The sequence below is a fragment of the Muscardinus avellanarius genome (assembly GCF_963383645.1).
Source record: "Muscardinus avellanarius genome assembly, chromosome: 5".
NCBI classification, from domain to species: Eukaryota; Metazoa; Chordata; class Mammalia; order Rodentia; family Gliridae; genus Muscardinus; species Muscardinus avellanarius.
The window spans coordinates 123,728,772-123,755,850 of NC_137790.1; the positions used below are offsets into that span (position 1 = coordinate 123,728,772).

General features: G+C 42.8%; 1 protein-coding gene across 1 annotated transcript in view; it reads left to right on the forward strand.

Moving 5' to 3' along the window:
* Positions 1 to 23,306, forward strand: part of CP (ceruloplasmin) — a gene marked incomplete at both ends in the record, with an annotated part of 48,697 nt that extends 25,391 nt beyond the window's left edge. The window contains 13 exons of the mRNA XM_080696597.1: positions 685 to 824; positions 1,940 to 2,089; positions 3,218 to 3,364; positions 3,569 to 3,780; positions 5,108 to 5,258; positions 7,153 to 7,365; positions 8,990 to 9,191; positions 12,017 to 12,153; positions 14,457 to 14,585; positions 18,083 to 18,189; positions 19,865 to 20,081; positions 20,725 to 20,864; positions 23,136 to 23,306. Of these exons, the coding sequence (XP_080552723.1) occupies positions 685 to 824; positions 1,940 to 2,089; positions 3,218 to 3,364; positions 3,569 to 3,780; positions 5,108 to 5,258; positions 7,153 to 7,365; positions 8,990 to 9,191; positions 12,017 to 12,153; positions 14,457 to 14,585; positions 18,083 to 18,189; positions 19,865 to 20,081; positions 20,725 to 20,864; positions 23,136 to 23,306 (2,116 nt within the window). The remainder of the gene's footprint in view (positions 1 to 684; positions 825 to 1,939; positions 2,090 to 3,217; positions 3,365 to 3,568; positions 3,781 to 5,107; positions 5,259 to 7,152; positions 7,366 to 8,989; positions 9,192 to 12,016; positions 12,154 to 14,456; positions 14,586 to 18,082; positions 18,190 to 19,864; positions 20,082 to 20,724; positions 20,865 to 23,135) is intronic.
* Positions 23,307 to 27,079: the final 3,773 nt, after the last annotated feature.

Below are 27,079 nucleotides of genomic sequence, written 5' to 3' on the forward strand. Positions count from 1 at the left end.
TGAGCCCAGGGTTGTTCTACCTCTGAGGTACGCCCCCAACCCTATTTTACTTTTATTTAGAAACAAGGTCTTGCTAGGTTGATGAGTCTCACTAGTTGCAAAGGCTGTCCCCAAACCCACAATCCTCCTGTCTCAGCCTCCCAAGCACTGGGATTACAAGCATATGCCACCATGCCCAGTTCAAACATCTTTCTAAAATTTAATTTCTTCTCATATAAAATGAGAAAAATCATGCCAACTTCATTGCACTGTGAATTTTAGCAAATAAAGAAACTTCACTGAGCACCTAGTTGGTGCTCATAGGTAACAAAGAGTAGCTACTGTATTTTCAAACTTTCCACCATTGGATAAAAACATTCTATTGTAGGATAATTTATTAACATTAGGGGTTGGTATGGACCCTCTTTTTTTCTTTTTTTTTAACTTTATTTGAAAAAGTGAAATTTCCTATATGAAACGTCCCTCTAAGAGAGGCCTAGAACTATCTGCCTCCGTGTACCTGGGGTAAATTGCTGTAAATCACAAGGGCTCAGCTCTAAGCACAGGACAGAATTTTTCTGTTCAAATGGCACTTTATGTGGATCCCTGCTTTCTTCTGCTTTACTTCAACACAAGCCTCAGATCCTGTTTTTTTTTCTTTTTTTTTTCTTTTTCTTTTTCTTTTTTTTTTTTTTTTCTTGTCAGTGAGTCACGGACATATTTTGAACGAGGTCCAAATAAAATTGGTGGCTTTTACACAAAGCTTGTTTATCGTGAGTACACCGACGACTCCTTCTCACAGCAAAAGAAAAGAGGCCGTGAGGAAGAACATCTTGGCATCCTGGGTGAGTCTGTGTGGAATGTACAGAGCTAGAATATTCTAACCCCTGAGATACCCCAGCTCCAGGAAAAACACAAACGTCAACACCTGCAGCATGGATTCTCTATGGAACAAGACATGTGGAGGGTCAAAGATCCATAAAATGCCACAGCTAAGTACTTTTCTAAATGTAAATTACCAGTGGTAAGTCTTCATCACTGAAGACTATGCTGCTGGGCATAGTGGTGCATGCCTGTAATTCCAGTACTTGGGAGGCTGAGACAGGAGGATTGCTGGTTCGCGGTCAACCTCAACAACTTAGCGAGATTCTCAGCAACCTAGTGAAACCTCATTTCAAACAAATATATGATAAAGTAGGGCTGAGGTATAAAGCAGAGGTATAATACCCCTGAGTTCAATCTCTAGTATCACACACACACACACACACACACACACACACACACACACACACAGACTTCAAAGGATCATTTTTCTTTAAAAAGAATTGCATGTCTTTATGACCTGGTTTTAAAAGACAATCAAGTTGTGAAAGTCTACTTTTGGCTAATACTGCATTCCCTTAGAAATAAAATACAGGCTACTAATGTCATGTGATATACTACACAAAATATTTATGTTTGATGTAATGTTTTCATCCTAAAACCGGTAACGTTATTCGTTTTAGTGATGGAAAAATCCAAAAATGCTGTCCTTCACACCCAAGATAATGTAACTCCTTTGGGTGGCCATGGTTTATAGATCCTCGCCCCTACTCTTGGGACAAATATCACACATCTAGGCAACAGAAGACTAGAGTGGAAGGGCAATGTAGACATTCCAAATAGGCTTTTGTAGATGTGTAGACACCCTGAACAGCTGTTTACAGATGTTTAAATCTCATTAGCTGACTTGGGTAAAAATAGCAAATCTCACCCTGACATTGGATCAGAAATCTCACCTCTTTCCGATCTTGCCCTGTCGGGTTGATAATGGACTTTTTAGGAAAAACAAGCTTTCCAATTTGCCACAGATAAGCACAGCGCACCCAATAGTGCTTGCCAGAGGAAGCAAAGACAACAACTGCCTTGCCCATTCTGTCTGTTGTACAGGAGGAAACATAATGATTTTCTTTGTCCCTAGGTCCCGTTATTTGGGCAGAAGTAGGAGACACCATCAAAGTCACCTTTTTAAACAGAGGACCATTTCCCCTCAGTATCGAGGCAACTGGACTGAAAATCAACAAAGACAACGAGGGCACATACTATACCAGTTCCCATCCTCGAGGGCAAAGTGAGTACAGCACTCCGTAGCCCATCCTCGACCCTTGGGAGGAGCTGCATAACCACCGAGGGTCCTGCGGACACCGGGGCAGGAGCTGCTGGGGAAGCTGCTCACTTCTAGGCATCCTGCACAAAACCTAACAAATTTCTTCAACTACCCATTGAATTTTATTCTGCCTTCATTGGATGATTATTAACAGTGCTAATAGCAGTTTAGTTGGGTTGTATCAATTATATGCTTCTGGGCTGCTATTTTCTGTGAATTTAATATTTAGAAAGTTTCTGTAAGTATAAGAAGTTTAGATGTTCATTTTAGAATATTTGACAAATATAGAAAGGCCCAACCCAAAATAGTCATTATCCATTGTTCTATAGATACCTACCATTATGTTTTTATTTAATTCTCTCTGTGCATGTGAACTAATAACCTAGTATCGTGAAGGTGATAACATACAAATATGCTTATTATAGTTTTACACCCAGAGTTTGTTTTCTTTGCATTATAAGGGTATATAAAATGATTTTAATGAATATTCTGTCATGAGATTGTATTTGATACTGATTATATACATATATGTGTGCATATTGTTTTGTGGAACTGGGGATGGAACCCAGGGGCATTCTATCTCTGAGCTACACCCCAGCCCTATTTTTTATTCTTTATTTTGAAACAGGGTTTCACTGAGTTGCGGAGGGCCTCACTAAGTAGCTGAGGCTGTCAGTGAACCATGATCCTCCAGTCTCAGCCTCCCAAATGCTGGGATTACAGGTGTATGCCACGCCTGGCTCATATTTTTTATTCTTTATTTTGAAACAGGGTTTCACTGAGTTGCAGAGGGCTTCACTAAGTACCTGAGGCTGGCCGCGAACCACAATCCTCCTGTCTCAGCCTCCCCAGTACTGAGGAAGCAAGCGTGCGCCACCCTGCCCAGCTTATATTTAATATTTTTATTTTTCCGAGCTGACTAGTTTTCATTCCGACTCGTTCTTTTGTTTTTCTTTTTGTTTTTTGCCTCCACTTGCGGGATGGCAGTGGGCATATTTTTAGCCTTTCTGGCCTCAATTTCCTCAGATGTCAATTTGGACGATTTGACAGGTTACCTGTAAAGTTCCTTTCAGTTCCATAATCATTTTTCAGCTCAGTTTGGTTCAATAGAAAATGTGCTGGTTACCCTCTACTACCAGGCATTAGCTGACAGAGACCATGCTTGCCTTCAAGGAGGTTACACTCTGTTTGAGGAAGAGAAACACAGACAATATAACATGAAAGATGCCCTGGGAATGTGTGAGCAGGAAGAGAGGTACTAATCCCAGACAGAGGCTTAGAGGAGGCTTCCTGAGGCAATCATAGCCATCTGTCAACCTGACACAGGTTAATTCACAACAAACACCTCAGAAGTGGAATGTTCTAGACTAAATTCAATCTCTCTTGTGGCTCAGATGTTGGCATTAGAAAGCAGACTTTACCTTCCGTATGACCTTCTTGCAGGTATGCCTTATGCAGGCTCCCGCGTACCACCCAGGCAGACCTACACCTATACGTGGTCTGTCCCCAAAGAAGTGGGACCCACTTATTCAGACCCTGCGTGTATATCTAAGATGTATTACTCTGCTGTGAATCCCACTCAAGACATATTCACTGGGCTTATTGGGCCAATAAAAATATGCAAGAAAGGAAGTGTAGATGCAAATGGGAAACAGGTAAGTCGAATGCGGGAAAATGGAAATGATTTGTTGATTACTTTGAGTTATCATGATTATGAGAAAAATTTTGGGGTTTGTGACTGTGAAGGTTTTACATCTTTGGTTTTAACTTTGTCTTAGCCTTATAGGCTCTATACTATGCAAAGATTTTCTTATTAATGTGATCGTTCTAAAATGGGTTGGAAATGCGTTTGTGCCTGGGATCCATGGTCTTTTATGATAAAATTAGACTTTAACATACCTTTAAATGTTACCTACTAATGACTCAGTCAACAGTCACTGAGGAAAATATTGCTTAAAAGTACTGCTTTCACTGGGTGTGGTGGCGCATGCTTGTAATCCCTGCGCTTGGGAGGTGGAGACAGGAAGATAACACAGGTTCGAAACCAGCCGCACTGGCTTAAGAGGCCCTGTTTCCAAATAAAAATATAAAATAGGTCTGGGAGTGTAGCCTGGAGGTAGAAGGGTTTCCAGTAACCCCAGCACCACCAAAAAAAAAAAAAAAAGTAATGCCTTCTTATTTTGAAAATATATCTTAAAATATTTTTAAGCAATAAGAAAATAGTCCTTTGACCTAAAACTAGAAATGCTGTTATAACACTATCACTGTTTTTAATCTTTAAAATATTTTATTATATGCCTTTAAAAGATAAGGATCTTTAGAAATGCTCACAAGTATCAAATCTTAAAATAATAATCACATACATAACTGCATAATATTATCCAAATATCCAATCAATGTTCATATGTCCTTGATTATCTTATAATTATTTCAAGTTTGTCTAAATCAGTATCTAAATAATCACATACATGCCGGGCGTGGTGGCGCACGCTTGTAATCCCCGCGCTTGGGAGGCGGAGACAGGAGGATCACACAGGTTCGAAGCCAGCCGTGCTGGCGTAAGAGACCCTGTTTCCACATCAAAAAGTATAAAAATAGGTCTGGGAGTGTAGCCCATGGGAGTGTAGCCGGAGGTAGAAGGGCTTCCAGGAACCCCAGTACCACTAATAATAATAATAATAATAATAATAATAATAATAATAATAATAATAATCACATACATTACAACCAATGGACATATTTCTTAGAATTATTTTCTACCATGCAGAACCACAATCCATTCAACAGATACCAGTGTAAACTTTGGTAGCTCCCTGAGATAGTTTATGAGCCCTAGTTTACAAAGAGGAACGGACACTCCCATAACCTCCTTTAGCTTGGCTGTTCACACATAATACAGTGTGCACGAAGTCTTCATATAGTGTACACAGAAGTCTTCTACTTACTCTGTCTTCATCTCATTGTTTTTCTTTTGATCTGCAGAAAAATGTAGATAGGGAGTTCTATTTGTTCCCCATGGTATTTGATGAGAATAAGAGCCTATACCTGGATGACAACATTAGAAGGTTTACAACCGCACCTGACCATACAACCAAGACAGACGAAGACTTCCAGGAATCCAACATGATGCACGGTGAGTGCCGCATCTCCACCAGGCTGTGAGTCATCTCAGTACCGCACATGTGAGTCATCTCAGTACCGCACATGTGAGTCATCTCAGTACCGCACATGTGAAGTCATCTCAGTACTGCACATGTGAGTCATCTCAGTACCGCACATGTGAGTCATCTCAGTAATGCACATGTGAAATCATCTCAGTACCGCACATGTGAGTCATCTCAGTACCGGCACATGTGAGTCATCTCAGTACTGCACATGTGAGTCATCTCAGTACTGCACAGGTGAGTCATCTCAGTACTGCACATGTGAGTCATCTCAGTACTGCACAGGTGAGTCATCTCAGTACTGCACCGGGGGTGCTTTCAACCCAAAATGACAACAGCTTTGCTCATGGATTAATTTTCAACAAATGATTAAATACAATAGTGCCCAGGGCAGTATCATGGGCTATTTAATATGTCAGTTACTGACATTTCACGTAGCTCGGAATAATAAGACAGACAAGATCTGCTAATTAGGGGTGAATGGCCCTTAAAGTGTGGTCCTTAGCTTTGCCTAGGGATGTGTTAGAACTGCAGAGTCTTTGGCCCCACTGAATCAGAAACTTTGGGGGATAGCGCCAGGAATCTGTTTAACAAACCTTTTAGGGTGATTCTGACGTTTGAAACTATGGGGTTAGATACTTTTCTCATCTGGGCCTCAATAATGGCAGGCTCATTTTATTTTTCAATATATAAAAAGGTATGATCATTGCTCTCAAGATTTACACCCTTAACTGCACATTGGAATCAGCTGGAAGCTTTTAAAAACCCATTGCCCAGGACGACGCCCAGAGATTTTTTTGTGTAATTGAAGCCCAGCAATGGTCATTTTGCTCCCAGTAGAATTCTAAAATGTGGTTAACCTTTAGAGAGAGTGAGTAATTGATCAAAAAGTCCACACCATTAGCAGACAACATCAAAAGTTATTAGAGGTAGTAAAAGAAAAAAATGTAAATTTGTGTTACACACAGATGATACTCTGTTTTGGGGTTTTTTGGTGTTTGTTTGTTTGTTTGTTTTTCTGTACTGGGGATGGAACCCAGGGACATTCTACCTCTGAGCTACACCCCCAGCCCTATTTTTTATTCTTTATTTCAAAACAGGGTCTTACTGAGTTGCAAAGGGCCTCACTAAGTAGTTGAGGCTGTCTGAGAACCGCAATCCTCCTGTCTCAACCTCCCAAATGCTGGGATTACAATCTTTAAAATATTTCTTTTGGCTCTGCACTTTTGCATTTGGTGAGTGCCAAGAATATTAGCTGCTGGCAATCAGAGCATGAGAAAATTTTCTACATATCAATTCCCTGTTATGCAAGATGAGTCAGAGAATTTTTAATCTTGAACAACAAATACATTCCTGGTCTAGGAGGTCCCGAGAAAGCTATTATTATTCCTAGGTTTAGGTGCTCACAAAAACAACCACCGAAGGAACCGAGAATGACAGGGAGCAAGTCACAGGTCTAGCTGGGAACAGTGAGGTCTCCAGGGAGCCAGTGACCAGAGCACAGGACCTCAGGACCACGCATTCAGCTCAGCTCCTGCCTACCGGGCTTGCTCTGGAAGCGCTGGGGACCTCAGGATACTCCACACACAGAAAGGATGGGTAGGCCTGAATAGTCTTTAACATTTTTTATTTTTTATTTTATTTTTGCAGAGGGTCTTACTTAGTACCCAAGGCTGGCTGCGAACCTGCAATCCTCTTGTCTCCGCCTTCCAAGTACCGGGATTACAAGCATGTGCCGCCACATCCAGCTGAAAAGAAATTTTTTTAAAAGTTGGTCTTTGTATAGTCAGGGAGGTTGTCATGCACTGGGACCTAGAATAAATCACTTTCAAAATGTTTTTTTTTTCCCCCCAACTCCGACAGCCATAAATGGGTACATGTTCGGGAACATGCCAGGACTCGACATGTGCCAGGGAGATTCAGTCGTATGGCACCTGTTCAGTGCTGGGACCGAAGCCGATGTGCATGGAATATACTTCTCTGGACATACCTTTCTGTTAAAAGGAGAAAGAAAGGACACAGCCAATCTCTTCCCACAAACAAGTCTGACGCTCTTCATGCAGCCTGACACGCAAGGTATATTTCTCCAAAGACAAAACAAATGTCTGTTGTGTCAGTCAGTATGATTTTGGTTGAAAATCCTGTAGCAGAGCACGTTGGGTGGTAATGTCACCCCTTCCCCAAGCCTCCCTAGGGCTCTTCCTTCTCCCGGAAAGAGTATGTACCTGATTGGTCTGTTTCCTGCTTATTGGGGGAAGATACAGGTAAAATAGTAAGAAGAGTGGGCTATGGTTTTCTCCATTTTCACATAGTAGAAAATCCAGGTCAATCCTTTTTTATTCTGGTCCTTTTTTTTTTTTTTTGGTATCTGAGGAGTAAACCCAGGGCCGTTCTACCTCTGAGCTATACCCCCCGCCGTACTTAATTTTTTTATTTGGAAACAGGGTTTCACTAAGTTGCTGAGGATATCCCTAAATTGCTATGGCTGGCCTTGAACTTGCAATCCTCCTTTTTCCTAAATACTGGGATTACAGGTGTGTGCCACCGTGTCAAAGACAGCGGGGAAAGCAAAGTGGAGAGGGAGTGGTTCCCACACAGGCTCCTGAGCTTAACTTTTTGCTGCACCTCTGCCACCTGGGTGTGGTGTTAACTCGTAAGTCTCTTGCATATTCTATGCTGGAACCATAGACATGCAAATTCAGAGATCCCTACAGGCCGGGTTCTGAATAAGTAAGCCAAATCAAAACAAAACAGAAAGAAACCAACCAAAATATGAAAATGCGCTAAGTTGTTTCAGGCTTTATTTCATTCATTTTGTGCCACTAAGACCTAAGACAGATCCAGGGTCACCTCTAAGTTCGTTTGACAAATTTAACTGCAGTGGACAAAAGAAATAAAACATCTCACGGAACTGAAATTCTAATCCCAGGAGATAGACAAGAAGCAAGCAGATTCATATAGATATATAGAGAGAGTCAGGTGGTTATAAGGACATGAGGTAGCCGGGTGTGGTGGCGCATGCCCATAATCCCAGTATTTGAGAGGTTGAGACAGGAGGATTGCAGATTCAAGGCCAGCCTCAGGAATTTAGTGAGACAATCAGCAACTTAGCAAGACCCTGTTTCAAAATTAAGAATAAAGCCGGGCATGGTGGCGTACGCTTGTAATCCCAGCATTCGGGAGGCTGAGACCAGAGGATCGTGGTTCTCGGACAGCCTCGGCTACTTAGTGAGGCCCTCCGCAACTTAGTGAGACCCTGTTGCAAAATAAAGAATAAAAAAATAGGGCAGGGGGCATGGCTTAGAGGTCAAATGCCTCTGGGTTCCATCCCCAGACCCGCAAAAAAAAAAAAAAAAAAAAAAATTAAAAAAAAAAAGAATAAAAAAGGGCTGAGGGTGTAGGTTGGAGGTAAATGCTCCTGTAATCAGTTCTAAGTACCAAAATGAATGAGAGAGAGAGAGAGAGAGAAGGAGGAGGAGGAGGAGGAGGAAGAGGAGGAAGGGGAGGAGGAGGAGGAAGAGGAGGAGGAGAGAGGAGAGGAGAGGAGAGGAGAGGGAGAAAGGAAGGAAGGAAGGGTGGGTAAGGTAGGTGCGGGGAGCCGATCACCTCCCTCCCTGAGCTGAGGAGGCGGCTCTGGCACTGACTCTGAGGACCGGGAGCACCAAGCCAAGGAGTGACGTGTTCTCATTGGCCGCTGCAGGGACTTTCGATCTCAACTGCCTTACCACCGACCACTACAAGAGCGGCATGAGACAGCAGTACACCGTGCACCGGTGCAAATTCTGGCATGACCGCACCTACCATGTGGAAAGGATCTACCACATCGGAGCGGTGGAGGTGGAGTGGGATTATTCACCAAACAGGAATTGGGAGAAGGAGCTGCACCGTCTCCAGGAGAAAAAGTAACTCTCCAGTCTCTAATCCTAATGGGCTTGGCTGCAATTTTAGGTTTTCCTTTCAGAGAAGAATCATACTAACTCTCAGAAAAGAAACAGGCACCTTAAGTAGTAATGACGGAACCAACAAAAACTTCCCAGGAACCCATCCCCATTCATTTCTGCTTCTCTTTCTTCCTTTCTTTCTTCCTTTCTTTTTCTTTCTTTCTTTTTCTTTCTTTCTCTTTCATACTGGAGATTGAACCCAGAGACATTCTACCTCTAAGCTACACCCCCCAGCCCAATTTTATTTCTTATTTGGAAACAGGGTCTCATTGGGTTGCTGAGAGCCTTGCTAAATTGCCAAGGTTGGCTTTAAACCTACGATCCTCCTGTCTCAGCCTCCCAAGTACTGGGATTACAAGCGTAGGCCACCACGCCTGGCTCTTCTCTTCCTTTTTTAACAAGGAAAACTTTCATTTATGTGTGTGTGTATGTGTGTGTGTTACAGGGAAATGTTGACTGTTCCTCAAAAGGACAGTCTACCTCCAAGCTACACCAACCCTTTTTTTTTGTTTGAAAACAGGGTCTTGCTAGGTTGTCAGGAGTAGAATCTCGCTAAATTGCCAAGGCTGGTCTTGAATCCTCCTGTCTCCACCTCCCTGGTGCTGGGATGCCTGGCCATTTACCTTTTGTTGATTCTTTGAAACCATTCATCCTGCTTTCTTTTCTACTGGGTTATCTTTTCACATTTGTGCATCCTTATCTCGTTATGTATTTTCAAAAGAAATCAAAATTAATGCCTAAGTTCAAAGCTGAAATATTATTTTCATTACTGACTGTTGACTGCTTGTTTTCCTCCAAAAATAATTTTAGTCTAATAATCATTTCATATTCCCAAGATGCTTATACATGGGGAATTTTATTTTTATGGTACTTGAGATTGAACCCAGGGCCATTCTACTTCCAAGCTACACTCCCAGCCCATTTTGTTTTTTGTGTTGAAACAGGGTCTCATTAAGTCGCTGAGAGTCTCACTAAATTGATAAGGATGGTCTTGAACCTGCAATTCTCCTGTCTCAGCCTCCCAAGTACTGGGATTACAAGTATGTACCACCATGCCCAGCTAGAAGAATACTTTAAATGCCTAATGGCAGTAGTAGTTCTTTCCCCCCAATAGCTTACAAGAAAATATGGCTCAAAACCATTGGCAAGCCAGCATGGTGGTGCACACTTCTAATCCCAGCGCTGGGGAAGCTGAGGCAGGAGGATCACAGGATTATAGCTAGCTTCAGCAATGTACTGAGGCCTCGTTTCTAAATAAAAAAATAAAATAGGGTTAGGGGTGTAACTCACAGGTAGAATGCTCCTTGGCTTCATCTCCAATACTACACACACACACACACACACACACACACACACACACACACCATTAGCAACATGTGCTTTATGGAAAAATAAAAAATAATAATAAATGTAAGAAAGGGATAGTTACTGGAGTTTCAAAAGAATCTGTTTATAGCAGCATCACCTGAAATGCCTAGTTAGCCCTCTTCTAGTTTTCCAAGTGCTTTCCCCCTCCTGTCTCCTCTCTGCACTGACCCTGGATGGGTATGGACTGAGCAGCTGGGATTGGCTGGATTCAGGATCACATCAGCCCTAGGGACCTGGACCAGGGGCTAGCTGGGTAGCTTGACTGCGGTGACTGTGGCTTATAGTGTAAAGGAGGAAAAAGTTATTTGGGTGGTCAGGACATAACAAAGGGCTGCACAGAAGCCATCAGAAATCCACGAGAACTTTAGGAAAAGGGAATAACTGGAAAAAGAGGCCGTTTCAGTTTCTACCCAGTAGAAGGACTGTAGTAACCAGAGGGTAGTCACTCACTGAATCTGAACTGAAATGTTTGTTTATTTTGTTTTATTGGTGCTGGGGATGGACCCCAAGGAGGTTCTACCTCAGAGTTACATCCCCAGCCCTATTTTAATTTTGATTTTGAAACAGGATCCAACTTACTGCCCTTTGGCTCTGAATCCACAATCCTCCTGTCTCAGCCTCCCAAGGACTGGGAATGCAGGCGTGCACCACTGCACCTGGCTGGACTGAGACCATTTTAGAGCTGTAAGGAAGCCTGCAAGGTGATCTGCTCAAATGTCTCATTTGAGGCTACAAAAGGCAGTGAGGGGCTGGTGGTCATTGTAGCTAGTAGCAGGGGCAGGACCAGGACTCGTAGGTGGCTTTACTCAGATCATGGGTGTGTTTTCTGCCTCATCTATTATTTTTATATTTTATTTTATTTTGTGGTACTAGGAATGAAACCCAGGGGCTACAACCCCAGCCCTATTGTATATTTGCAAACAAGGTTTCACTAATTTTGCTAACAACCTCACTAAGTTTGAACCTGTGATCCTCTTGTCTCAGCCTCCCAAGTGCAAGCATGTGCCACCAAGCCCAGCTCTGCCACACCTATTCTTAAAGTATCCTTTGTTTCTTTGTTTAAACTGGGATAGAAAATGATTAAAAACTATTATAATTACTTCAGTAAAACTATACTTTTATTCAAAATTTAAAACCTAAAGTTTAACTTTCTTTTGTGTGTGTATATGGTACTGGGAATTGAAACCAGGAACATTTTACTTGTGAACTATACTCCCAGCCTTATTTTAATTTTATTTTGAAATAGGGTCTTGCCGAGTTGCAGAGGGCCTCACTAAGCTCCGTGACTGGCCTCAAATCTGTGATACTCCTGTCTCAGTCTCCCAAGTATCGGGATTATAGTCATACATCACCATGCCTGGATAACTTCCATTTTTATTAACACAAATACTAACCTGAGATTTTCTCTCTCTTTTAAGTGTTTCAAATGTATTTTTAGATAAGGGAGACTCCTTCATAGGCTCAAAGTACAAGAAGGTTGTGTATCGGCGGTTCACGGACAACTCCTTCAGCGTTCTGATGAAAAAAGACAAAGACGAACACCTGGGAATTCTGGGTAGGTCCGCAGTCCCGTGTCTTCACGAGTGGCCCTGGGACATGACGCCCCGCAGCACCAGGCAGTCCATGGCTCTGGGCTTCACTTTTTTGGTTCATACCATAGTTATTCACACCAAACACTTTTGAAAGGTTATTCAATAAAAACGAGAGGCCTATGTTAAACTGAAAGATGCGGATAATGAAACATTACTTATTTCTATCAGAAATAATGTGTTATCCCATATACTGGCGAAATCATATGGATCTGGCATTTCTCAAACTGATGCCTGTAGTTTTAGTGACATTCTTAGAAACTACTTCCTAAGGAAATTCTTAACTATATTTCCTGTTATCCCATCCCATAAACATATACACATACACAACCATTTACTTGTGTCTACATGGATGGGGACAGGTCCTGGGAATCAAACCTTGAGATGTTCTATCCCCAACCTCCAACCCCAACCCCAGCGCTTTTTTTTTTTTTAATTTGAAACTTGGTCTAAGTTGCTGAGGGTGTTGCTATGTTGCTAAAGTTTGTCTTGAGCCTGTGCTCCTCCTGTGTCCACCTCCTGAGTCCTGGGATCATAGGCATATGCCACCACAACTGACTTGCCATTTATTTATTTATTTATTTATTTATTTATTTATTTATTTATTTTGCAGGTATGGGGATGGAACCCAGGGGCATTCATCCTCTGAGCTACACTTCTTGCCCTTTTTTTTTAATTCTGTATTTTGAAACAGGGTCTAAGTTACAGAGGGTCTCACTAAGTAGTTGAGGCTGTCTGCGAACCATGATCCTCCAGTCTCAGCCTCCTGAATGCTGGGATTACAAGCATATGCTACCACACCTAGCTACCATTTACTTTTTTTTTTTTTTTTTTTTTTTTTTTTTTTTTTTTTGGTGGTACTGGGGTTTCCGGAAGCCTTTCTACCTCCGGGCTACACTCCCAGACCTATTTTTACATTTTTATTTGGAAACAGGGTCTCCTAAGCCAGCGCGCGCGGCTGGCTTCGAGCCTGCGCGATCCTCCTGTCTCTGCCTCTCAAGCGCGGGGATTACAAGCGTGCGCCACCACGCCTGGCACTACCATTTACTTTTAAAGTTAAGATGTAAGATATAACTCTGCAAAATAAAAAGTAAAAAGGAACTGGGTGTAGTGGTGCACCCTTGTAATCCGGTACTTGGGGGGCTGAGACAGGAGGATCACAGGTTTGTGGCCAGCCTCGGCTACTTAGAGAGGCCTTCCACAACCTAGTGAGATTGTGTTTCAAAATAAAGGATAAAAAAATAGGGCTGAGAAGCTAGGTATGGTGGTGCATGCTTGTAATCCCAGCATTTGGGAGGCTGAGACCAGAGGATCGTGGTTCACAGACAGCCACAGCTACTTAATGAGGTCCTTCACAACTCAGTGAGACCCTGTTTCAAAAGTAAAAAGACAAAAATATAGGGCTGGGAGTGTAGCTCAGAGGTAGAATGCCCCTGGGTTCCATCCCCAATACAAAAAGAAAAAAAAATAGGGCTGGGGGTATAGTTCAGAGGTAGAATCCCCCTGGGTTCAACGCCTAGTACCAAAAAAAAAAAAAGATACAATTAATTATAACAGGATATCTATATATCTGTTATTTATTGAAATAATGAAGCAGTCTTACCATACACACGGCAAGGCAAAAGTGGCCTTTAATTGGGCAGGAACCAGTTTAAGACAGAATGTCTAACTTGATTGACACTGACCAGTCTTGGGAATTTTCTTAAAATCCATGATACCTCTGTTTCCAGATCTTCTATGTTTCCACACCATGAGAGCTCCCCTTGGTTATCCTCAGCCCAGAGATTTAAGACACTCAAGGGAAAGGGCATTCTAGCAGACAAGAGCTGAGCTACGATCCGCTAGAGGGCCGACTGGAAGGGGCAGCCCTTCCTTTCAAATAGGACCTATTCTAAATTTATACACAGGAAGGTCAAGAATTCCAGACACTGAGAAACAGGAGCAAGGGCTGCGAAATGACTATAGCTCGCCACAATCACGCTGCTACCCTGAAGGAGAATTTCGGGTCAAACAATCTCCCCAGAACTCTGGACAAGAGATAAACCACGGTCTCCATCTTTAAAGAAAACTGATTCCAGTGCTTTTATCCCCAAACACTGTTTTTTCTTCTGGTACCAGATATAAGCCCAAGATACTAACAGCACAAAGTCCCTGAGAATAAAAGACCTCAGCCTTCCTGTGAGAGTTCCCTGCTGTCTGCCTTTATTACTAAGTTAGAAGTTCCAGTCTGACTGATAAATAAGCCACTCTCCTTTTTCTCTCTTACCAGGTCCACAGATTCATGCATATGTTGGCGAAAGAGTTAAAATTGTCTTCAAAAACATGGCCTCAAGGCCATACTCAATACACTCCCACGGGGTGAAGACAGAGGGCCCTGAGGTTGTTCCAACAAAGCCAGGTACCTGTGGCACCTTACAGGGCTTCAGCCTCTACCAATGACTGCCGACACAGAGGTGCTCCTTGCAGCCAAGCAGGGCTGAGGGAGTAGGGAGGCAGGTATTGGGGTGCAGGGGAGGGAGGACCCGTGTCTGCCTGGTGCCTGGGTACAAGCACTTGTTGGATCACTCACTCGCAGAAGAGCTGTGAGGAAGAGCCCAAGGGTGCTGGCCACCTACAGATGTTCCAGGGTAAGTCAGAGATGTCCCTCCAGGCTGAGCCAGAGCAAGCCTTAGGTGGCATCCACTGTGCCGGATGGCTGGATGACTCTGCCAACTGGTCCCCAGACAGGGCCTGAAAGACCAGAAACTACTCCTTGGAATTTTACAACCCCTGTGTCTAGTACAACAGCTGGCATATCCTGGGAGCTCGAGATGTGTTTCTTTTGGAATTTTTCTTCTATTAGATGGGAAAATATGACTTCTGGAAAAATTCATTTTTTCAAAAACTTTGTAATTCCCAAGTATACTGAATGAGAAAAAAATAATTAAATTGCTCTACAGAGTTGCTCTAGTAAATTTAGCAGAATATAATATCTAGTGAGAGATATAAAATGTATATATTATAGTATATTATATATATCTCACTATATCACTGCGCTCATGGTCTCCATGTTCTTCTAAAAGAAATAGGTAGATATATCTTCTCAGTGAGAGAAACAGACATGCATAATGCTGAGTAGTAAAAAAAAAAAAAAAAACCTCCAAAAACAGATCCAGCAGGGTGAGAGAGAGTAGCAAGGATGCTGTTTTGGGGAGGCCAATCAGGAGGGCTTCTTTGAGGAGGTGACAACAGCGAGGGCATCTAAAAGATGAGAGGTAATGATGGTCAAGTTATCATGGAGTAAGATCCCAGGCCGGCCTTGGGAGGCTGAGACAGGAGGATCGCACAGGTTTGAAGCCAGCCTCAGCTACTTAGTGAGGCTCTCAGCAACTTAGTGAGACCCTGTTTCCAAATAAAGTCTAAAATAGGTCTGGGAGTATAGCCCAGAGGTAGAAAAGCCCCTGGGTTCCACCCTCAGTAGCACAAATAAGAAAAAAAAAAGGGGCCGGGCGTGGAGGGGCACCCTTGTAATCTCACCCCTGCTTGGGAGGCAAAGACAGGAGGATCACACAGGTCGAAGCCAGCCGCGCTGGCTTAGGAGACCCTGTTTCCAAATAAAAAATAGGTCTGGGAGTGTAGCCTGGAGGTAGAAGGGTTTCCAGGAACCCCAGTACCACCCAAAAAAAAAAAAAAAAAAAAAAAAAAAGATTCCAGGCCAGCCTTGGGAGGCTGAGACAGAAGAATCACAGATTCAAGCCCAGTGTTAGTAACTAAGCGCGACCCTCAACAACTTAGTGAGCCTCTATTTTAAAGTAAAAAATAAAACAGGGCTGGGGGTATAGCTTAGAGGTAGAATGCCCCTGGGTCAATCCCTAGTACCCCCCCCAAAAAACATACAAATAAACAACAACAACAAGAAAAGGATTTTAGACCCCTGAAAGGTGTCTGAGAAACAGCAAGGAGGACAGAGGCGAGAGCGCAGCAGATAAGGAAGAGCCTGGGGAAGAGGTGGACAGCCAGCGCCAGGGCTGGACAGAGGGGGCGGCCCCAGGACTTGCCAGTTTAGCCTCAACCCGCGTGAGGACTGGAGCTGGGGGGGCGATGGTCTGGCGAGCACTTTAGGAGCTGTTCTGGCTGATCTGTGGGTAAGTGACTTGCAGGGGTAGGGACAGCATTGGGATCAGTTAGGAAACTATTGTAATAATCTGGGATAATAATAATAATACCCAAATTATCAAGATTTGGAACAGAGTAGAGCAGCTGAGGTGGTGAGACATTCCCATCTCTTTGAAAGGTAGGGCCCACGTGACCGGCTGCAAATGGTGCAGTAGGTGTGCGAGGAGAGAGGCGCTGTTTGTTACCATGCTCGCTGCCGTGACCCAAACACCTGACCCCCACCGCTTAGAGGAAGGCCTCATCTGCTTGAGGTTCTGGGGATGCCAGAGTCATAGTCCATCTGGGGCCGGCCTCCAAGCCAGAGCAGGGGCTACGTATCTTCAGGGCATCATGGTGGGAGCAGAGTGAGGAAGAGGGAGCAGAGGCTGCAGCTGGGCACAGCCTGGGACACACACTCTGCTCCTGTCCATGCCCTCAGCAACTAAGTCCTGCCCCTAACATGAGTGCCTTGTCTACCACCCAAGGTCCAGGCGGTAGACCAGACATTCAAAATCCAAACTATATCAGGAGCCAAAGGTGACTAACATTTGGGGGCAGCAAGCGCTTTGCCACCGAGCTACATCCCAGCTGGTGAACCTACATTTCATATTCCCAGTGAAACGGCTCAGATAATAGGCGAAGACATAGGAATAGCTGAGAGTATGGGCTTCAGGAAAAGGAAAAGGTTGACTGCACCCGAGTCCATCATGTCTCGCTTGACTCCCAGTGAAGGTTTGCTGGGCTCTGAAAGTCCAGTCGGGCAGCATTTTTTTTTTTTTTTTTTTTTTGCATGCAATGGTGAGGTTTGCATGCGCATCGTGGCCAGTGGGTGTGTTCAGGGCTGGATAGTAGGCATGGTTCAGCATTGACGAGTGTCCAGGAAATATTGATGACCAGAAACAGAGATCAGGTTGGAAAAGAGCCTGGAGCCCAGGGGAAAGGGGAGGGTCTTGGCAAGGCAGGAGGATGGAGCGGCTGGCCACCTGCAGAGCTCCAAGGACCAGCGGGTGGTTACATCCTGCGTATGACAGAGGAGCGCCAGAGCAGCGTGAGGTGTGCCGGAGGGGGATCAACTGAGGAGGGGGTATGCGGCACTGTGACGAGTCAGTGACCCCCAGATCCAGAGGTCTCATGGCTGCTGGCCAGGAACCATGAGCTCACTGAGGACGATGGAGAGCAAGGAGAGGCAGGTGATGGGAAGCCAAGAAAATGACTGGTAGCCCCCACATACAGATGCAGGGGTGACTGGTGAGGGGCTGGCCACCGCCGGGCAACCACTGGGTATCGGAAGAAAAAAAGTCTATTAAGGAAAACACTTCAAGCTAAGATCAGTTTGCAGTCCCTTCAGATCATCACACGGGATTGGCTACCTCCTGTCCTTGTGGTCCAGCAAGTATATCACAGCTAGTTAATTCATAAGTAACACCCACAAGAATGACATACAATGTATCTTACAGCTTATCTTAAAAGTAAGCGCCCACAAGCTATTTTGAGTAGTAGTTCTAAAAACAAATTCCCCTGACAATTCCAGTTCATGGGTCACTGATTTCCACGGTGTTCTCTCTCCCTTCTCTCTCTTCTCTCTTCCCTCCTCCTCCTCCTCTTCCTCCTCCTCCTCCTCCTCCTTCTTCTCTTTTTCTCTCTCTCTCTCCTTTTTCTCTCTGCCCCCCCTCTCTGTCTCTGTCTGTCTGTCTGTCTGTCTCTCTCTGTGTGTATGTAATATAAACTAAATATAACCAGGTACATCAACTCTTGATTTAGGTGATCTTCAGGTTTATATATGGAAAATCCCAGAAAGATCTGGTCCTGGAGCAGAAGATCTGGATTGTATCCAATGGGCTTACTATTCAACTGTGGACCAAGTTAAGGTAAATTTTAAGTCAATTGTGTTTTATGACAAATCCCGAAACAGACACACAATTGAAGGAAGACGAGGTTAGAGGTTTCTAGAGCTTCAATTCTAGGTTAAAACCCCAGAAAAATAGGCTGCTCTGCAATCTACTTTAGCATAATATTTTTTTGTTTGCTTGTTTGAAAGATAGTTATAATTGGCCAGGCATGGTAGTACATGCCTGTAATCCCAGTACTTGGCAGGCTGAGACAGGAGGATTGCAGGTTTAAGGACAACCTGAGCAACTTAGCATGACTCTACTCTCAGCAACCTAGTGAGACTCTTTCAAAAAAAATAAAAAGGGATGGGGGCATATCTCAGAGGTAAAATGACCCTGCGTTCAGTCTTCATTACTGAAAAAAAAATCATTATAATTACCCTAATGTTGATGATAATGGATAACACTTAAAAATTACATATCAATGGGGTATTATATTTCCCCATTGATGTGAAAAATATTAAACTTAATGAGCTGAGGTATATGATTTCCGGGTGCTTTCTATACATAATAAAAAAAAAAAACTGAGCTCAGTAGCCAATCACAACTAAAAGGTGTTATCTAATTGAAAAGCCAAAACCCCTCAGCAACCACCATAAATCAGAAGATACACCGTGTCCATTTTATAGAAATGCATCTCTAGTCCAGATCTCTCTTCTGAATTCCCGTACTGTCCACATACTTACCTTTCAGGCATCGCTACCAGCAGTTCTCACAAGGACTTAAAACTAAAGTGGACACTGGGCTACTCTTCTGGATTTCCTGTCGTAATAGGCGGCACAACTACCAAGTCGACTCAGTTGCTTTGAGAGGATCTTTGAATTAGCCAGCACCTACTTCTCCCCGGCTAGCCCAGCCAATTCACCCACCCACCTACAGCTCAATCCCTCCCTTCTCTCCATCCCCATAATTCAGGTTCTTGAAATTTATCTTAACTACTTCTGTGGCCTCTCAGCTTCCAGTGTTTTCCTTTTCCAAGCCCTCCTTTGCTTCACCCGAAAGATTGAACTCAAAACAAATTTGCTGCCATTCTCAGTCCAGTTTTTCAGTGGTTACCGATCATGCTCAAGACAAAAATCTGAAGTGGCCTAAGATGATTCAGCCCAGGGAACCCTTCAAGACCAATTCTGCTACCACTGACACCCGGTGGAACCAAACTTCTCAGAGATTTAAGAGTCAATCATGGCCATCCTCCTCTCTGTCCACTATCATTCCATGTGACCCCACTGTCATTGAAATTGTCTTGTTTCTATTTCTTCTTCTCCTCTCTTTTCCCTACTAGACTGAATTCAAGAGCAGGGGCTTCCTTTTACTCTTCTACGGATTTGTACTGACTGGGATAATGCTGGGCTCACGTGCATGAGTTCATGAGCTTGTGGAATAAACAAACCAACACTATTCACTGGAGATCTTTCACATTACTCTTCGTTAGCTGAGCTGAAATAAGAGAGAATCCCTCTCTTATTTCCATATCACCCACGTAATCAACCCACTACTCAACACTCTTAACTACTCCCAGTGCAAAGTTACTATGTTGGCAGCACTGCATTGGGCTAAGTCTACTACTAAAATAAGTCCCTCCAAAATCAGGTCCCAGTTCTCTCAAAGTCTGACCTACATCACAAGAATGACTGAGGCTTTTGCTTGTTTTCAGGATCTCTACAGTGGATTAATTGGCCCACTGATTGTCTGTCGGGGAAGACACACGAATGTATTCAGTCCCATAAAGACTTTGGAATTTTCCCTTCTATTCTTAGTATTTGATGAGAATGAATCTTGGTATCTAGAGGAAAACATCCAAAAATACTCTAATAACCCTAAAAAACTGGAGTTTGAGACTGATGAATTCATAGAAAGCAATAAAATGCATGGTATGAGAAATTATTCTAAAACCATTTTTCTCCTTTTCTATTCTCTCCTTAAACATAAAATTATTTTGGAGACTACTCATTTGCTACATTTTAAAACAAATGACTTCCTCACTTTGTCAAGTAGAATTCTGTTCACAACAAAAAGGGGACTATGAAGCTGGGCGTGGTGGTGCACACTTGTAATCCCAGCATTTGGGAGGCTGAGACAGGAGGATCTGGGTTTGTGGACAGCCTCAACTACTTAGTGAGGCCCTTTGCAAATCAGTGAGACTGTGTTTCAAAAATAAAGAATAAAATATAGGGTTGGGGTATAGCTCGGAGGTAGAATGACCCTGGGTTCCATCCCCAGTACTGCAAAAAAAAAGGGGGGGTCTATGTTTAAAATCATTTTGTAATTCCTCTCTCAATTCCAAAATCTCACTCACCTTTATTTATATCTACAATTTGGATTAAGGCCTCTGGTGCAAAATGAACAGAAAAGCAGGAGGTGATATCAGTGACCTTAAAATATCCACTTCTCTTATTTGTAGTGAAATAAGTCCTATTACATCAAGAAGATTCCTCACATTAACATATTTTCTGTGAAATAGCTATTAACTTAAAACATCCTTGAAGGTAACATAAAATCATGTTCTCTCCCCAGCTATTAATGGAAGAATGTTTGGAAACCTTCAAGGCCTCACGATGCATGTGGGAGACAAGGTCAACTGGTATCTGATGGGCATGGGCAACGAGATTGACTTACACACTGTACACTTCCATGGCCACAGCTTCCACTCCAAGGTAAGGGCCACTCATGGCCGTCATTCCTGCTCTATTTGAATATGGTTTAATACAAGCAAACAAACAAAAATGTACTCAGATATTTGTAAAAAAAAAAAAAAAAAACTGAAACTATCAATGGGGTGTTGAGGTGGCACATGCCTATAATCCCAGCTTCTCAGGAGACCGAAGCAGGAAGATTGCAAATTTGCGACCAAATTGGGCAAACTTCGCAAAATAAACAGTAAAATGGAGCTGGGTGTGGTGGTACATGCTTGTAATCCCAGTACTTGGGAGGCTGAGACAGGAGGATCCTGGGTTGGCGGTCAGCCTCACTTAATTAGTCTTTCCGCAACTTAGTGAGACTATTTTAAAATAAAGAATAAAAATATTACTGGGGGTGTAGCTCAGAGGTAGAATGCCCCTGGGTTCAATCTCCAATATCTCTCTTACACACACACACACACACACACACACACACACACACACACACACACACATACAAAAAAAAAAAAAAGACTGGGGATATAGCTCAGTGGTAGAATGTCGCTGGGCTCTATCCCCAGTACAAACAAACAAAATAAATCAAATAAATATTCAAAGAGAAGAGAACACAACGGTTTCACCTGACATTCCGGGTCTTTGTTAAGCATTGGGATCTCCCTGGATTTGCAGTATTGACTGGATTGTTGTGAAATTTTGCTCCCACAACTGCTAGGGTAGGAGTGCTCACATAGGGATGGGCGGGGAGCAGAGGTCAGGAGACTGCCCTAACCCTGTCCTGCCAGCTCACAGTTCACGGCTCTGTGTCTTCAGTGGCCTGCGGTGAGCATGACCATCAGCTGGGGGCCAAGTCGTGTCCACTTCTCCCTCTTCCTTCTGTGCTTTACTCCGTGTCAGCAGGAGCCAGTGGCCCTCCTGGAAATGCTTTTTTTCTGACCTTTGTGTTAATGTAGAAAAATGTAGAAGCCACTGAAAAGCACACTGCAGAAAGTCCATTTCATAATCTGCGTGTTTTTTTGGCACTGGGGATGGAACCCAGAGGCATTCTACCTCTGAGCTACAACCCAACCCTATTTTTCAGTAGTCTTTTTAAAATTTTGAAACAGAATCTCATTGAGTTGCAAAGGGCCTCGCTGAGTAGCTGAGGCTGTCCACGAACCAAGATCCTCCAGTCTCAGCCTCCGGAATGCTGTGATTACAAGCGCAAGGGCCACCACGCCCGGCTTGCATTTTGTTTTATTTCTTTATTTTGTTTATTCATTACTATTATTTTTTGGTGGTACTGGAGACGGAACCCAGGGGCCTTCTACCTCTGGGCTACACTCCCAGACCTATTTTATATTTTTATTTGGAAACAGGGTCTCTTAAGCCACCTGAGGCTGCTTCAAACCTGTGAGATCCTCCTGTCTCCGCTTTCCAAGTGTGGGAATTACAAGCGTGAGCCACCATGCCCGGCTTATTTTTAAATTTTTGAAACAGGGTCTCACTGAGTTGCAAAGGGTCTCACTAAGTAGCTGAGGCTGTCCACGAACAAAGATCCTCCGGTCTCAGCTTCCTGAATGCTGGGATTATAAGTGTGTGCCACCACACCTGGCTTGCATTTATTTATTTATTTATTTATTTATTTATTTATTTATTTATGGTGGCACTGGAGATGGAACCCAGGGGTCTTCTACCTCCGGGCTACACTCCCAGACCTATTTTATATTTTTATTTAGAAACAGGGTCTCTTACCACCTGAGGCTGGCTTTGAACTTGCGCGATCCTCCTGTCTCAGCCTCCCAAGCGGTGGGGGGGGGGGGATTACAAGCATGCTCCACCACGCCCAGCTTGCATTTTGTTTTAAATTGATTTGTTTTTAGTGGACTTTCAATTCTATCCCTGCAGAAGTACACCCCAATTTCTGTCTCCAGTCGAGGCTCTGCCGTTCTGAGCTGCCTGGTTTCTGGCATCGACATGGGCCTCCTTTTCTGCCCTCTTGATTTTCCTCCTTGCCCTGCCGTTTCATAGACAGGACGCTTTGGGATAGCTGAGGCAGAGGTGAGGTTGGACCAGAGCGGGGGCACGGCTTAGTCCCTTTATGTGGCTCAGTGACGAAGAGGCATGCCCCAGTCGCCATGCGGACCGCCAGGGCAGGCATGCTGGATAAGCTCACTCACTCCTGTACACCAGTTCTTGGTGGTGGTAGACAACAACAAAAGACAATTTATCCACTTTTTCCTAATACCCCTGAATTCGCCAATGAAAGAATCTCTTGCATATATAATGTTTATCATTTTTCTAATTAAGAACAGGGGCACTTATACCTCTGATGTCTTTGACATCTTCCCTGGGACGTACCAGACCCTAGAAATGTGGCCCAGAGTACCTGGGACCTGGTTACTGCACTGTCACGTGGCCGACCACGTTCACGCCGGGATGGAAACAACCTACACCGTTCAAGCAAATCGAGGTGAATAGACAGTTTATAATTCTAAAAATCGTGTATTATGAATATGACGAAGAGGCCTATTTTACCTACATGTGTCTCCTACCATGACTTACAAAGGCACATTTAGGATTTAATTTCTGGGCTGGGGGTGTAGCTCAGTGGCAGAGTGCTTGCTTTGCATGTGTATGGCACCAGGTTTGATACCCTACATTGTAACACAAAAGCAAAAACCCCACAAAGCTTAAAATTTAATTCCTTTCTTAAAAGAAAACATTAACTTTTTTATACGCACAAGAGACCTCTAGAAATAATCAACTTTATATTGTGCCTTTCTAACCAACTTGGAAGCACAGGCTATTTCTCAGATGCTGATGGGTATCTACTCATGTAAAAATTAACTTTTTTCTAGGAAGCAGCTCATCCATAAAAGAGGCACAAGACAATCCCAGATAACTAACGTAACTTCTAAAAGTCAGGAAGGCAGAGCAGCGTCCTGCACATCCAGGGAGAAGGGAAGGCATTATTATTATTTGTGAAAGATTCAGGAAAAAAATGAATTTAAATTCTCTGCTCCCCAAATCTTAGAACAATCCCTCTCTACCTGCATGAGCCCATACACAGAGAAAATGCAGGAAGAGGAATAGCCTACTTTAGAGATATGTACCAAAAACATGCATGAAGAGTAAAATTTCTACACTGTGGTTACACACTTTGGTCTTTCCTGAGTTCAGAATTGTGTTGGAATTAGAAATGGCAAATGCAAATTACAAAAAGAAATCAGCTTTCCATGTTTCCTCCTCAAAATGGGAATAAAAGGGAATATATAAAAGAAAGAAAAGAGTAAATATATTTCAAGATTAAAATCACTCAGAGATTAATCCTCAGTGCAAGGAAGTTTTAACTTCTGCTCTCAGATCTTACACGAACACCTTCTCTCATGAAACACTACTTCCACCGAAGCCCTTTTTATTACAAAGTGTGATCACTGATACTACAAGGACACCGAAGACTCAAGAAGGCAAATAAACCACTGAGTTTAATCCCAGTAACTTGACCCAGGTGGAAAGAGTTGAAAGAAAATGATAATTCTTAAAAACGGTCCCTTGCAATGTAAACCACACAAAAGGATAACCTTGCTTAGAAAAATGATGGAGACAGAGGGAATCCAGAGACACCTAGGGAATCCAGAGGTGCAAAGGCCTGCAGAGGGGGCTCCTGGTGAATCCTACACACAGAGACCCAAGACACTCCCGCCTGTAGCCTGTAACAGGCTGGAGAAGAGGGAGATGGCTGCCTGGTTAAGAAAGGAAACTTGTAGAAAAAATTGTAGAGCAAAGAGCAAACACGACAGAAAAACACATGAGGAAAAACTAAAGAGAAATTTAACTTTTTCCAATAGAAAAAGAATTGTTTGATCCTGGAAGGAAACATTAGATTGAACAATACACAGAAAAGTGATAAGCCATGTTTATCTGTATGAATTATCTTTAAATGAGAGCTTGATACAGCTTCAAGAAAGTCTATGATTTTAAATCTCAGAAAAGTTTCTGCCTACCATGACGCAGACAAGGGAACCCAAGAGAAAAGAATGAAATTTTTTGAGAGTATAAATCAGGAGACAATTTTCTGCACAAAGGAAAAAAATCATTAGAAAAGAATGGATATCCTGTTATATGTAATGTTTCATTTCCTCTTCCAGAAACATACAAAGACCTCCTTTGACAAATGTGTACAGAGCTTTTTTTAGACTGTGAGTCTTCTATGACAGATAACCTTTTAGATAGACTGTTAGGAAAACGGCTTACTGAGTTTTAAGTTTCTGATAGCCAGGGACTGTGAATTTGTATTTCTAGGTAAGTATCCAAATCTAGTACAATACTCTGCTTGGTGAATATCTAATATTAATTCAATAAAGCAGAATTTTGTAAACTTTCTCTGGATGTAATTTCAGGCTTAAAGAAAAGTTGCCAGAGCAGAACAGAAATTCCCCCCATGCCCTCTGTCCACATTCCCCAAATGTTACTGCTTAGCGAAGCCACAGCTTCTTCCCTGTTCTTACCCCATCTCCCTCTCCTTCTCCCTGCTACACACACAAATGCGTCTCTGTGTGTAAATATATACCGTATTTATAAAAGGCAAGGCTATTCTTTTTTTTTTGGTGGTACTGGGGAATGGGACCCTTCTACCTCCGGGCTACACTCCCAGACCTATTTTATTTTTTCTAATTTGGAAACCAGCCGGCAAGGCTGGCTTCGAACCTGCCCGATCCTCCTGTCTCCACCTCCCAAGCGCGGGGATTACAAGTGTGTGCCACCAAACCCGGCAGACAAGGCTATTCGTGCATGGATATTCTTGAGCAGAACCACAATGCAATTATCAAAATCAAGAAGTTGGCAATGATCAGAAACTACAGATCTCTTTCAAATTTCACCAATCATCTTCGTCACATTCTTTATAGAATAAGAAAAATCCCGGATCATGCAATGCATCGTGGTCATGTCCTTCAGGCCTCCCTGACTCTAGGACAGTCCCCTGGCCTTTGCCCTCCACAGTTTTGACATTTTTGAAGACTGTAGGGCAGTCAACTTTACAGAAAGTCCTTCAACTTAAGTTGTTATAATGCTTCCTTGTAACTATGTTATGCATATTATTATTATTATTATTATTATTATTATTATCATTATTATTGCAACTCTACTACAGAAGCGATGCTGTGTTTTCCTTCTTACAACATCAGGAGCCATAGGATGTTGATTTGTTCTGGTTATGTTACCTCTCAGTATTTGGTCAGGGTGGTATCAGGTGGTTTTGCCACTGAAAAGTTACTATTCCCTCTCTTATAATTAATAAGGATCTTGTAGGGAGGAAAGGAAATTTTAAATAAAGGAGTACTAGAGTGAGAGGTTAAACATATGAAAATGAGAAAAATATAAATTAGGAATGATTAAACAAGTAACACTTGAAAATTAGACTACATTTCAAGCACCATCTGCTAATTATTAGCCATATAAAATGTGCTATTTTAAGCCAGGCATGGTGGCACATGCTTGAAATCTCAATATTTGGGAGACTAAAATGAAAGGATTTGCAGCCAGCCTTGGCTACTTGGTGAGGCCCTCTGCAACTTAGTGAGACCCTGTTTCCAAATATATTTTTAAAAATGTACTATTTTAAATAATGGTCTTAAAATTTCTTTTTCTATAGGCCCCAGGTATGGCTGAAAAAAATAACTGGTGATAAGTGGAAAAAAACATAAAGCGATGATTCCCAACAATCTGTGAAAGTGTGACTAGAACACTTGCGGTAAAATGGCTATAAACACTAAGACTGCAAACACACAACTCTGTGCATCTGTGGGGAGACTGTGTTACCTTATTGCAGATGGGAAGATCATAAAACTGTATTATGACATGAATGGTACCTAGACACTGGATAATAGAGCTGATTCATACAGGCCACTTCTACCACTATTGGGATTTTATAAAAATCTATGTCCAGCTGTCCTGGGTGTCCTTAAAGAACCACCATTAAGGTGCACTGAAATGTCTCCAGCCACCGCCCTCTCTGAAACGCCTCTAATGAGGCTCACATCATTCCTAATGAACCAGTGGGCATGGATGGGGTGCAAGTATGGAGGAAGGAAATAAAAATTAAATGAAAAATGTAACATATCACTCTGAGTTTTGTTGAACCAGAAAGATGGCCAAGGGGATGATGTCTGGAACTGGGGTGGGGAAGAGGAGTTGAAAATCAATGCTTGTGTTAAGTCTAGGAAAAAATTAAAATGATGAAATAACAAATT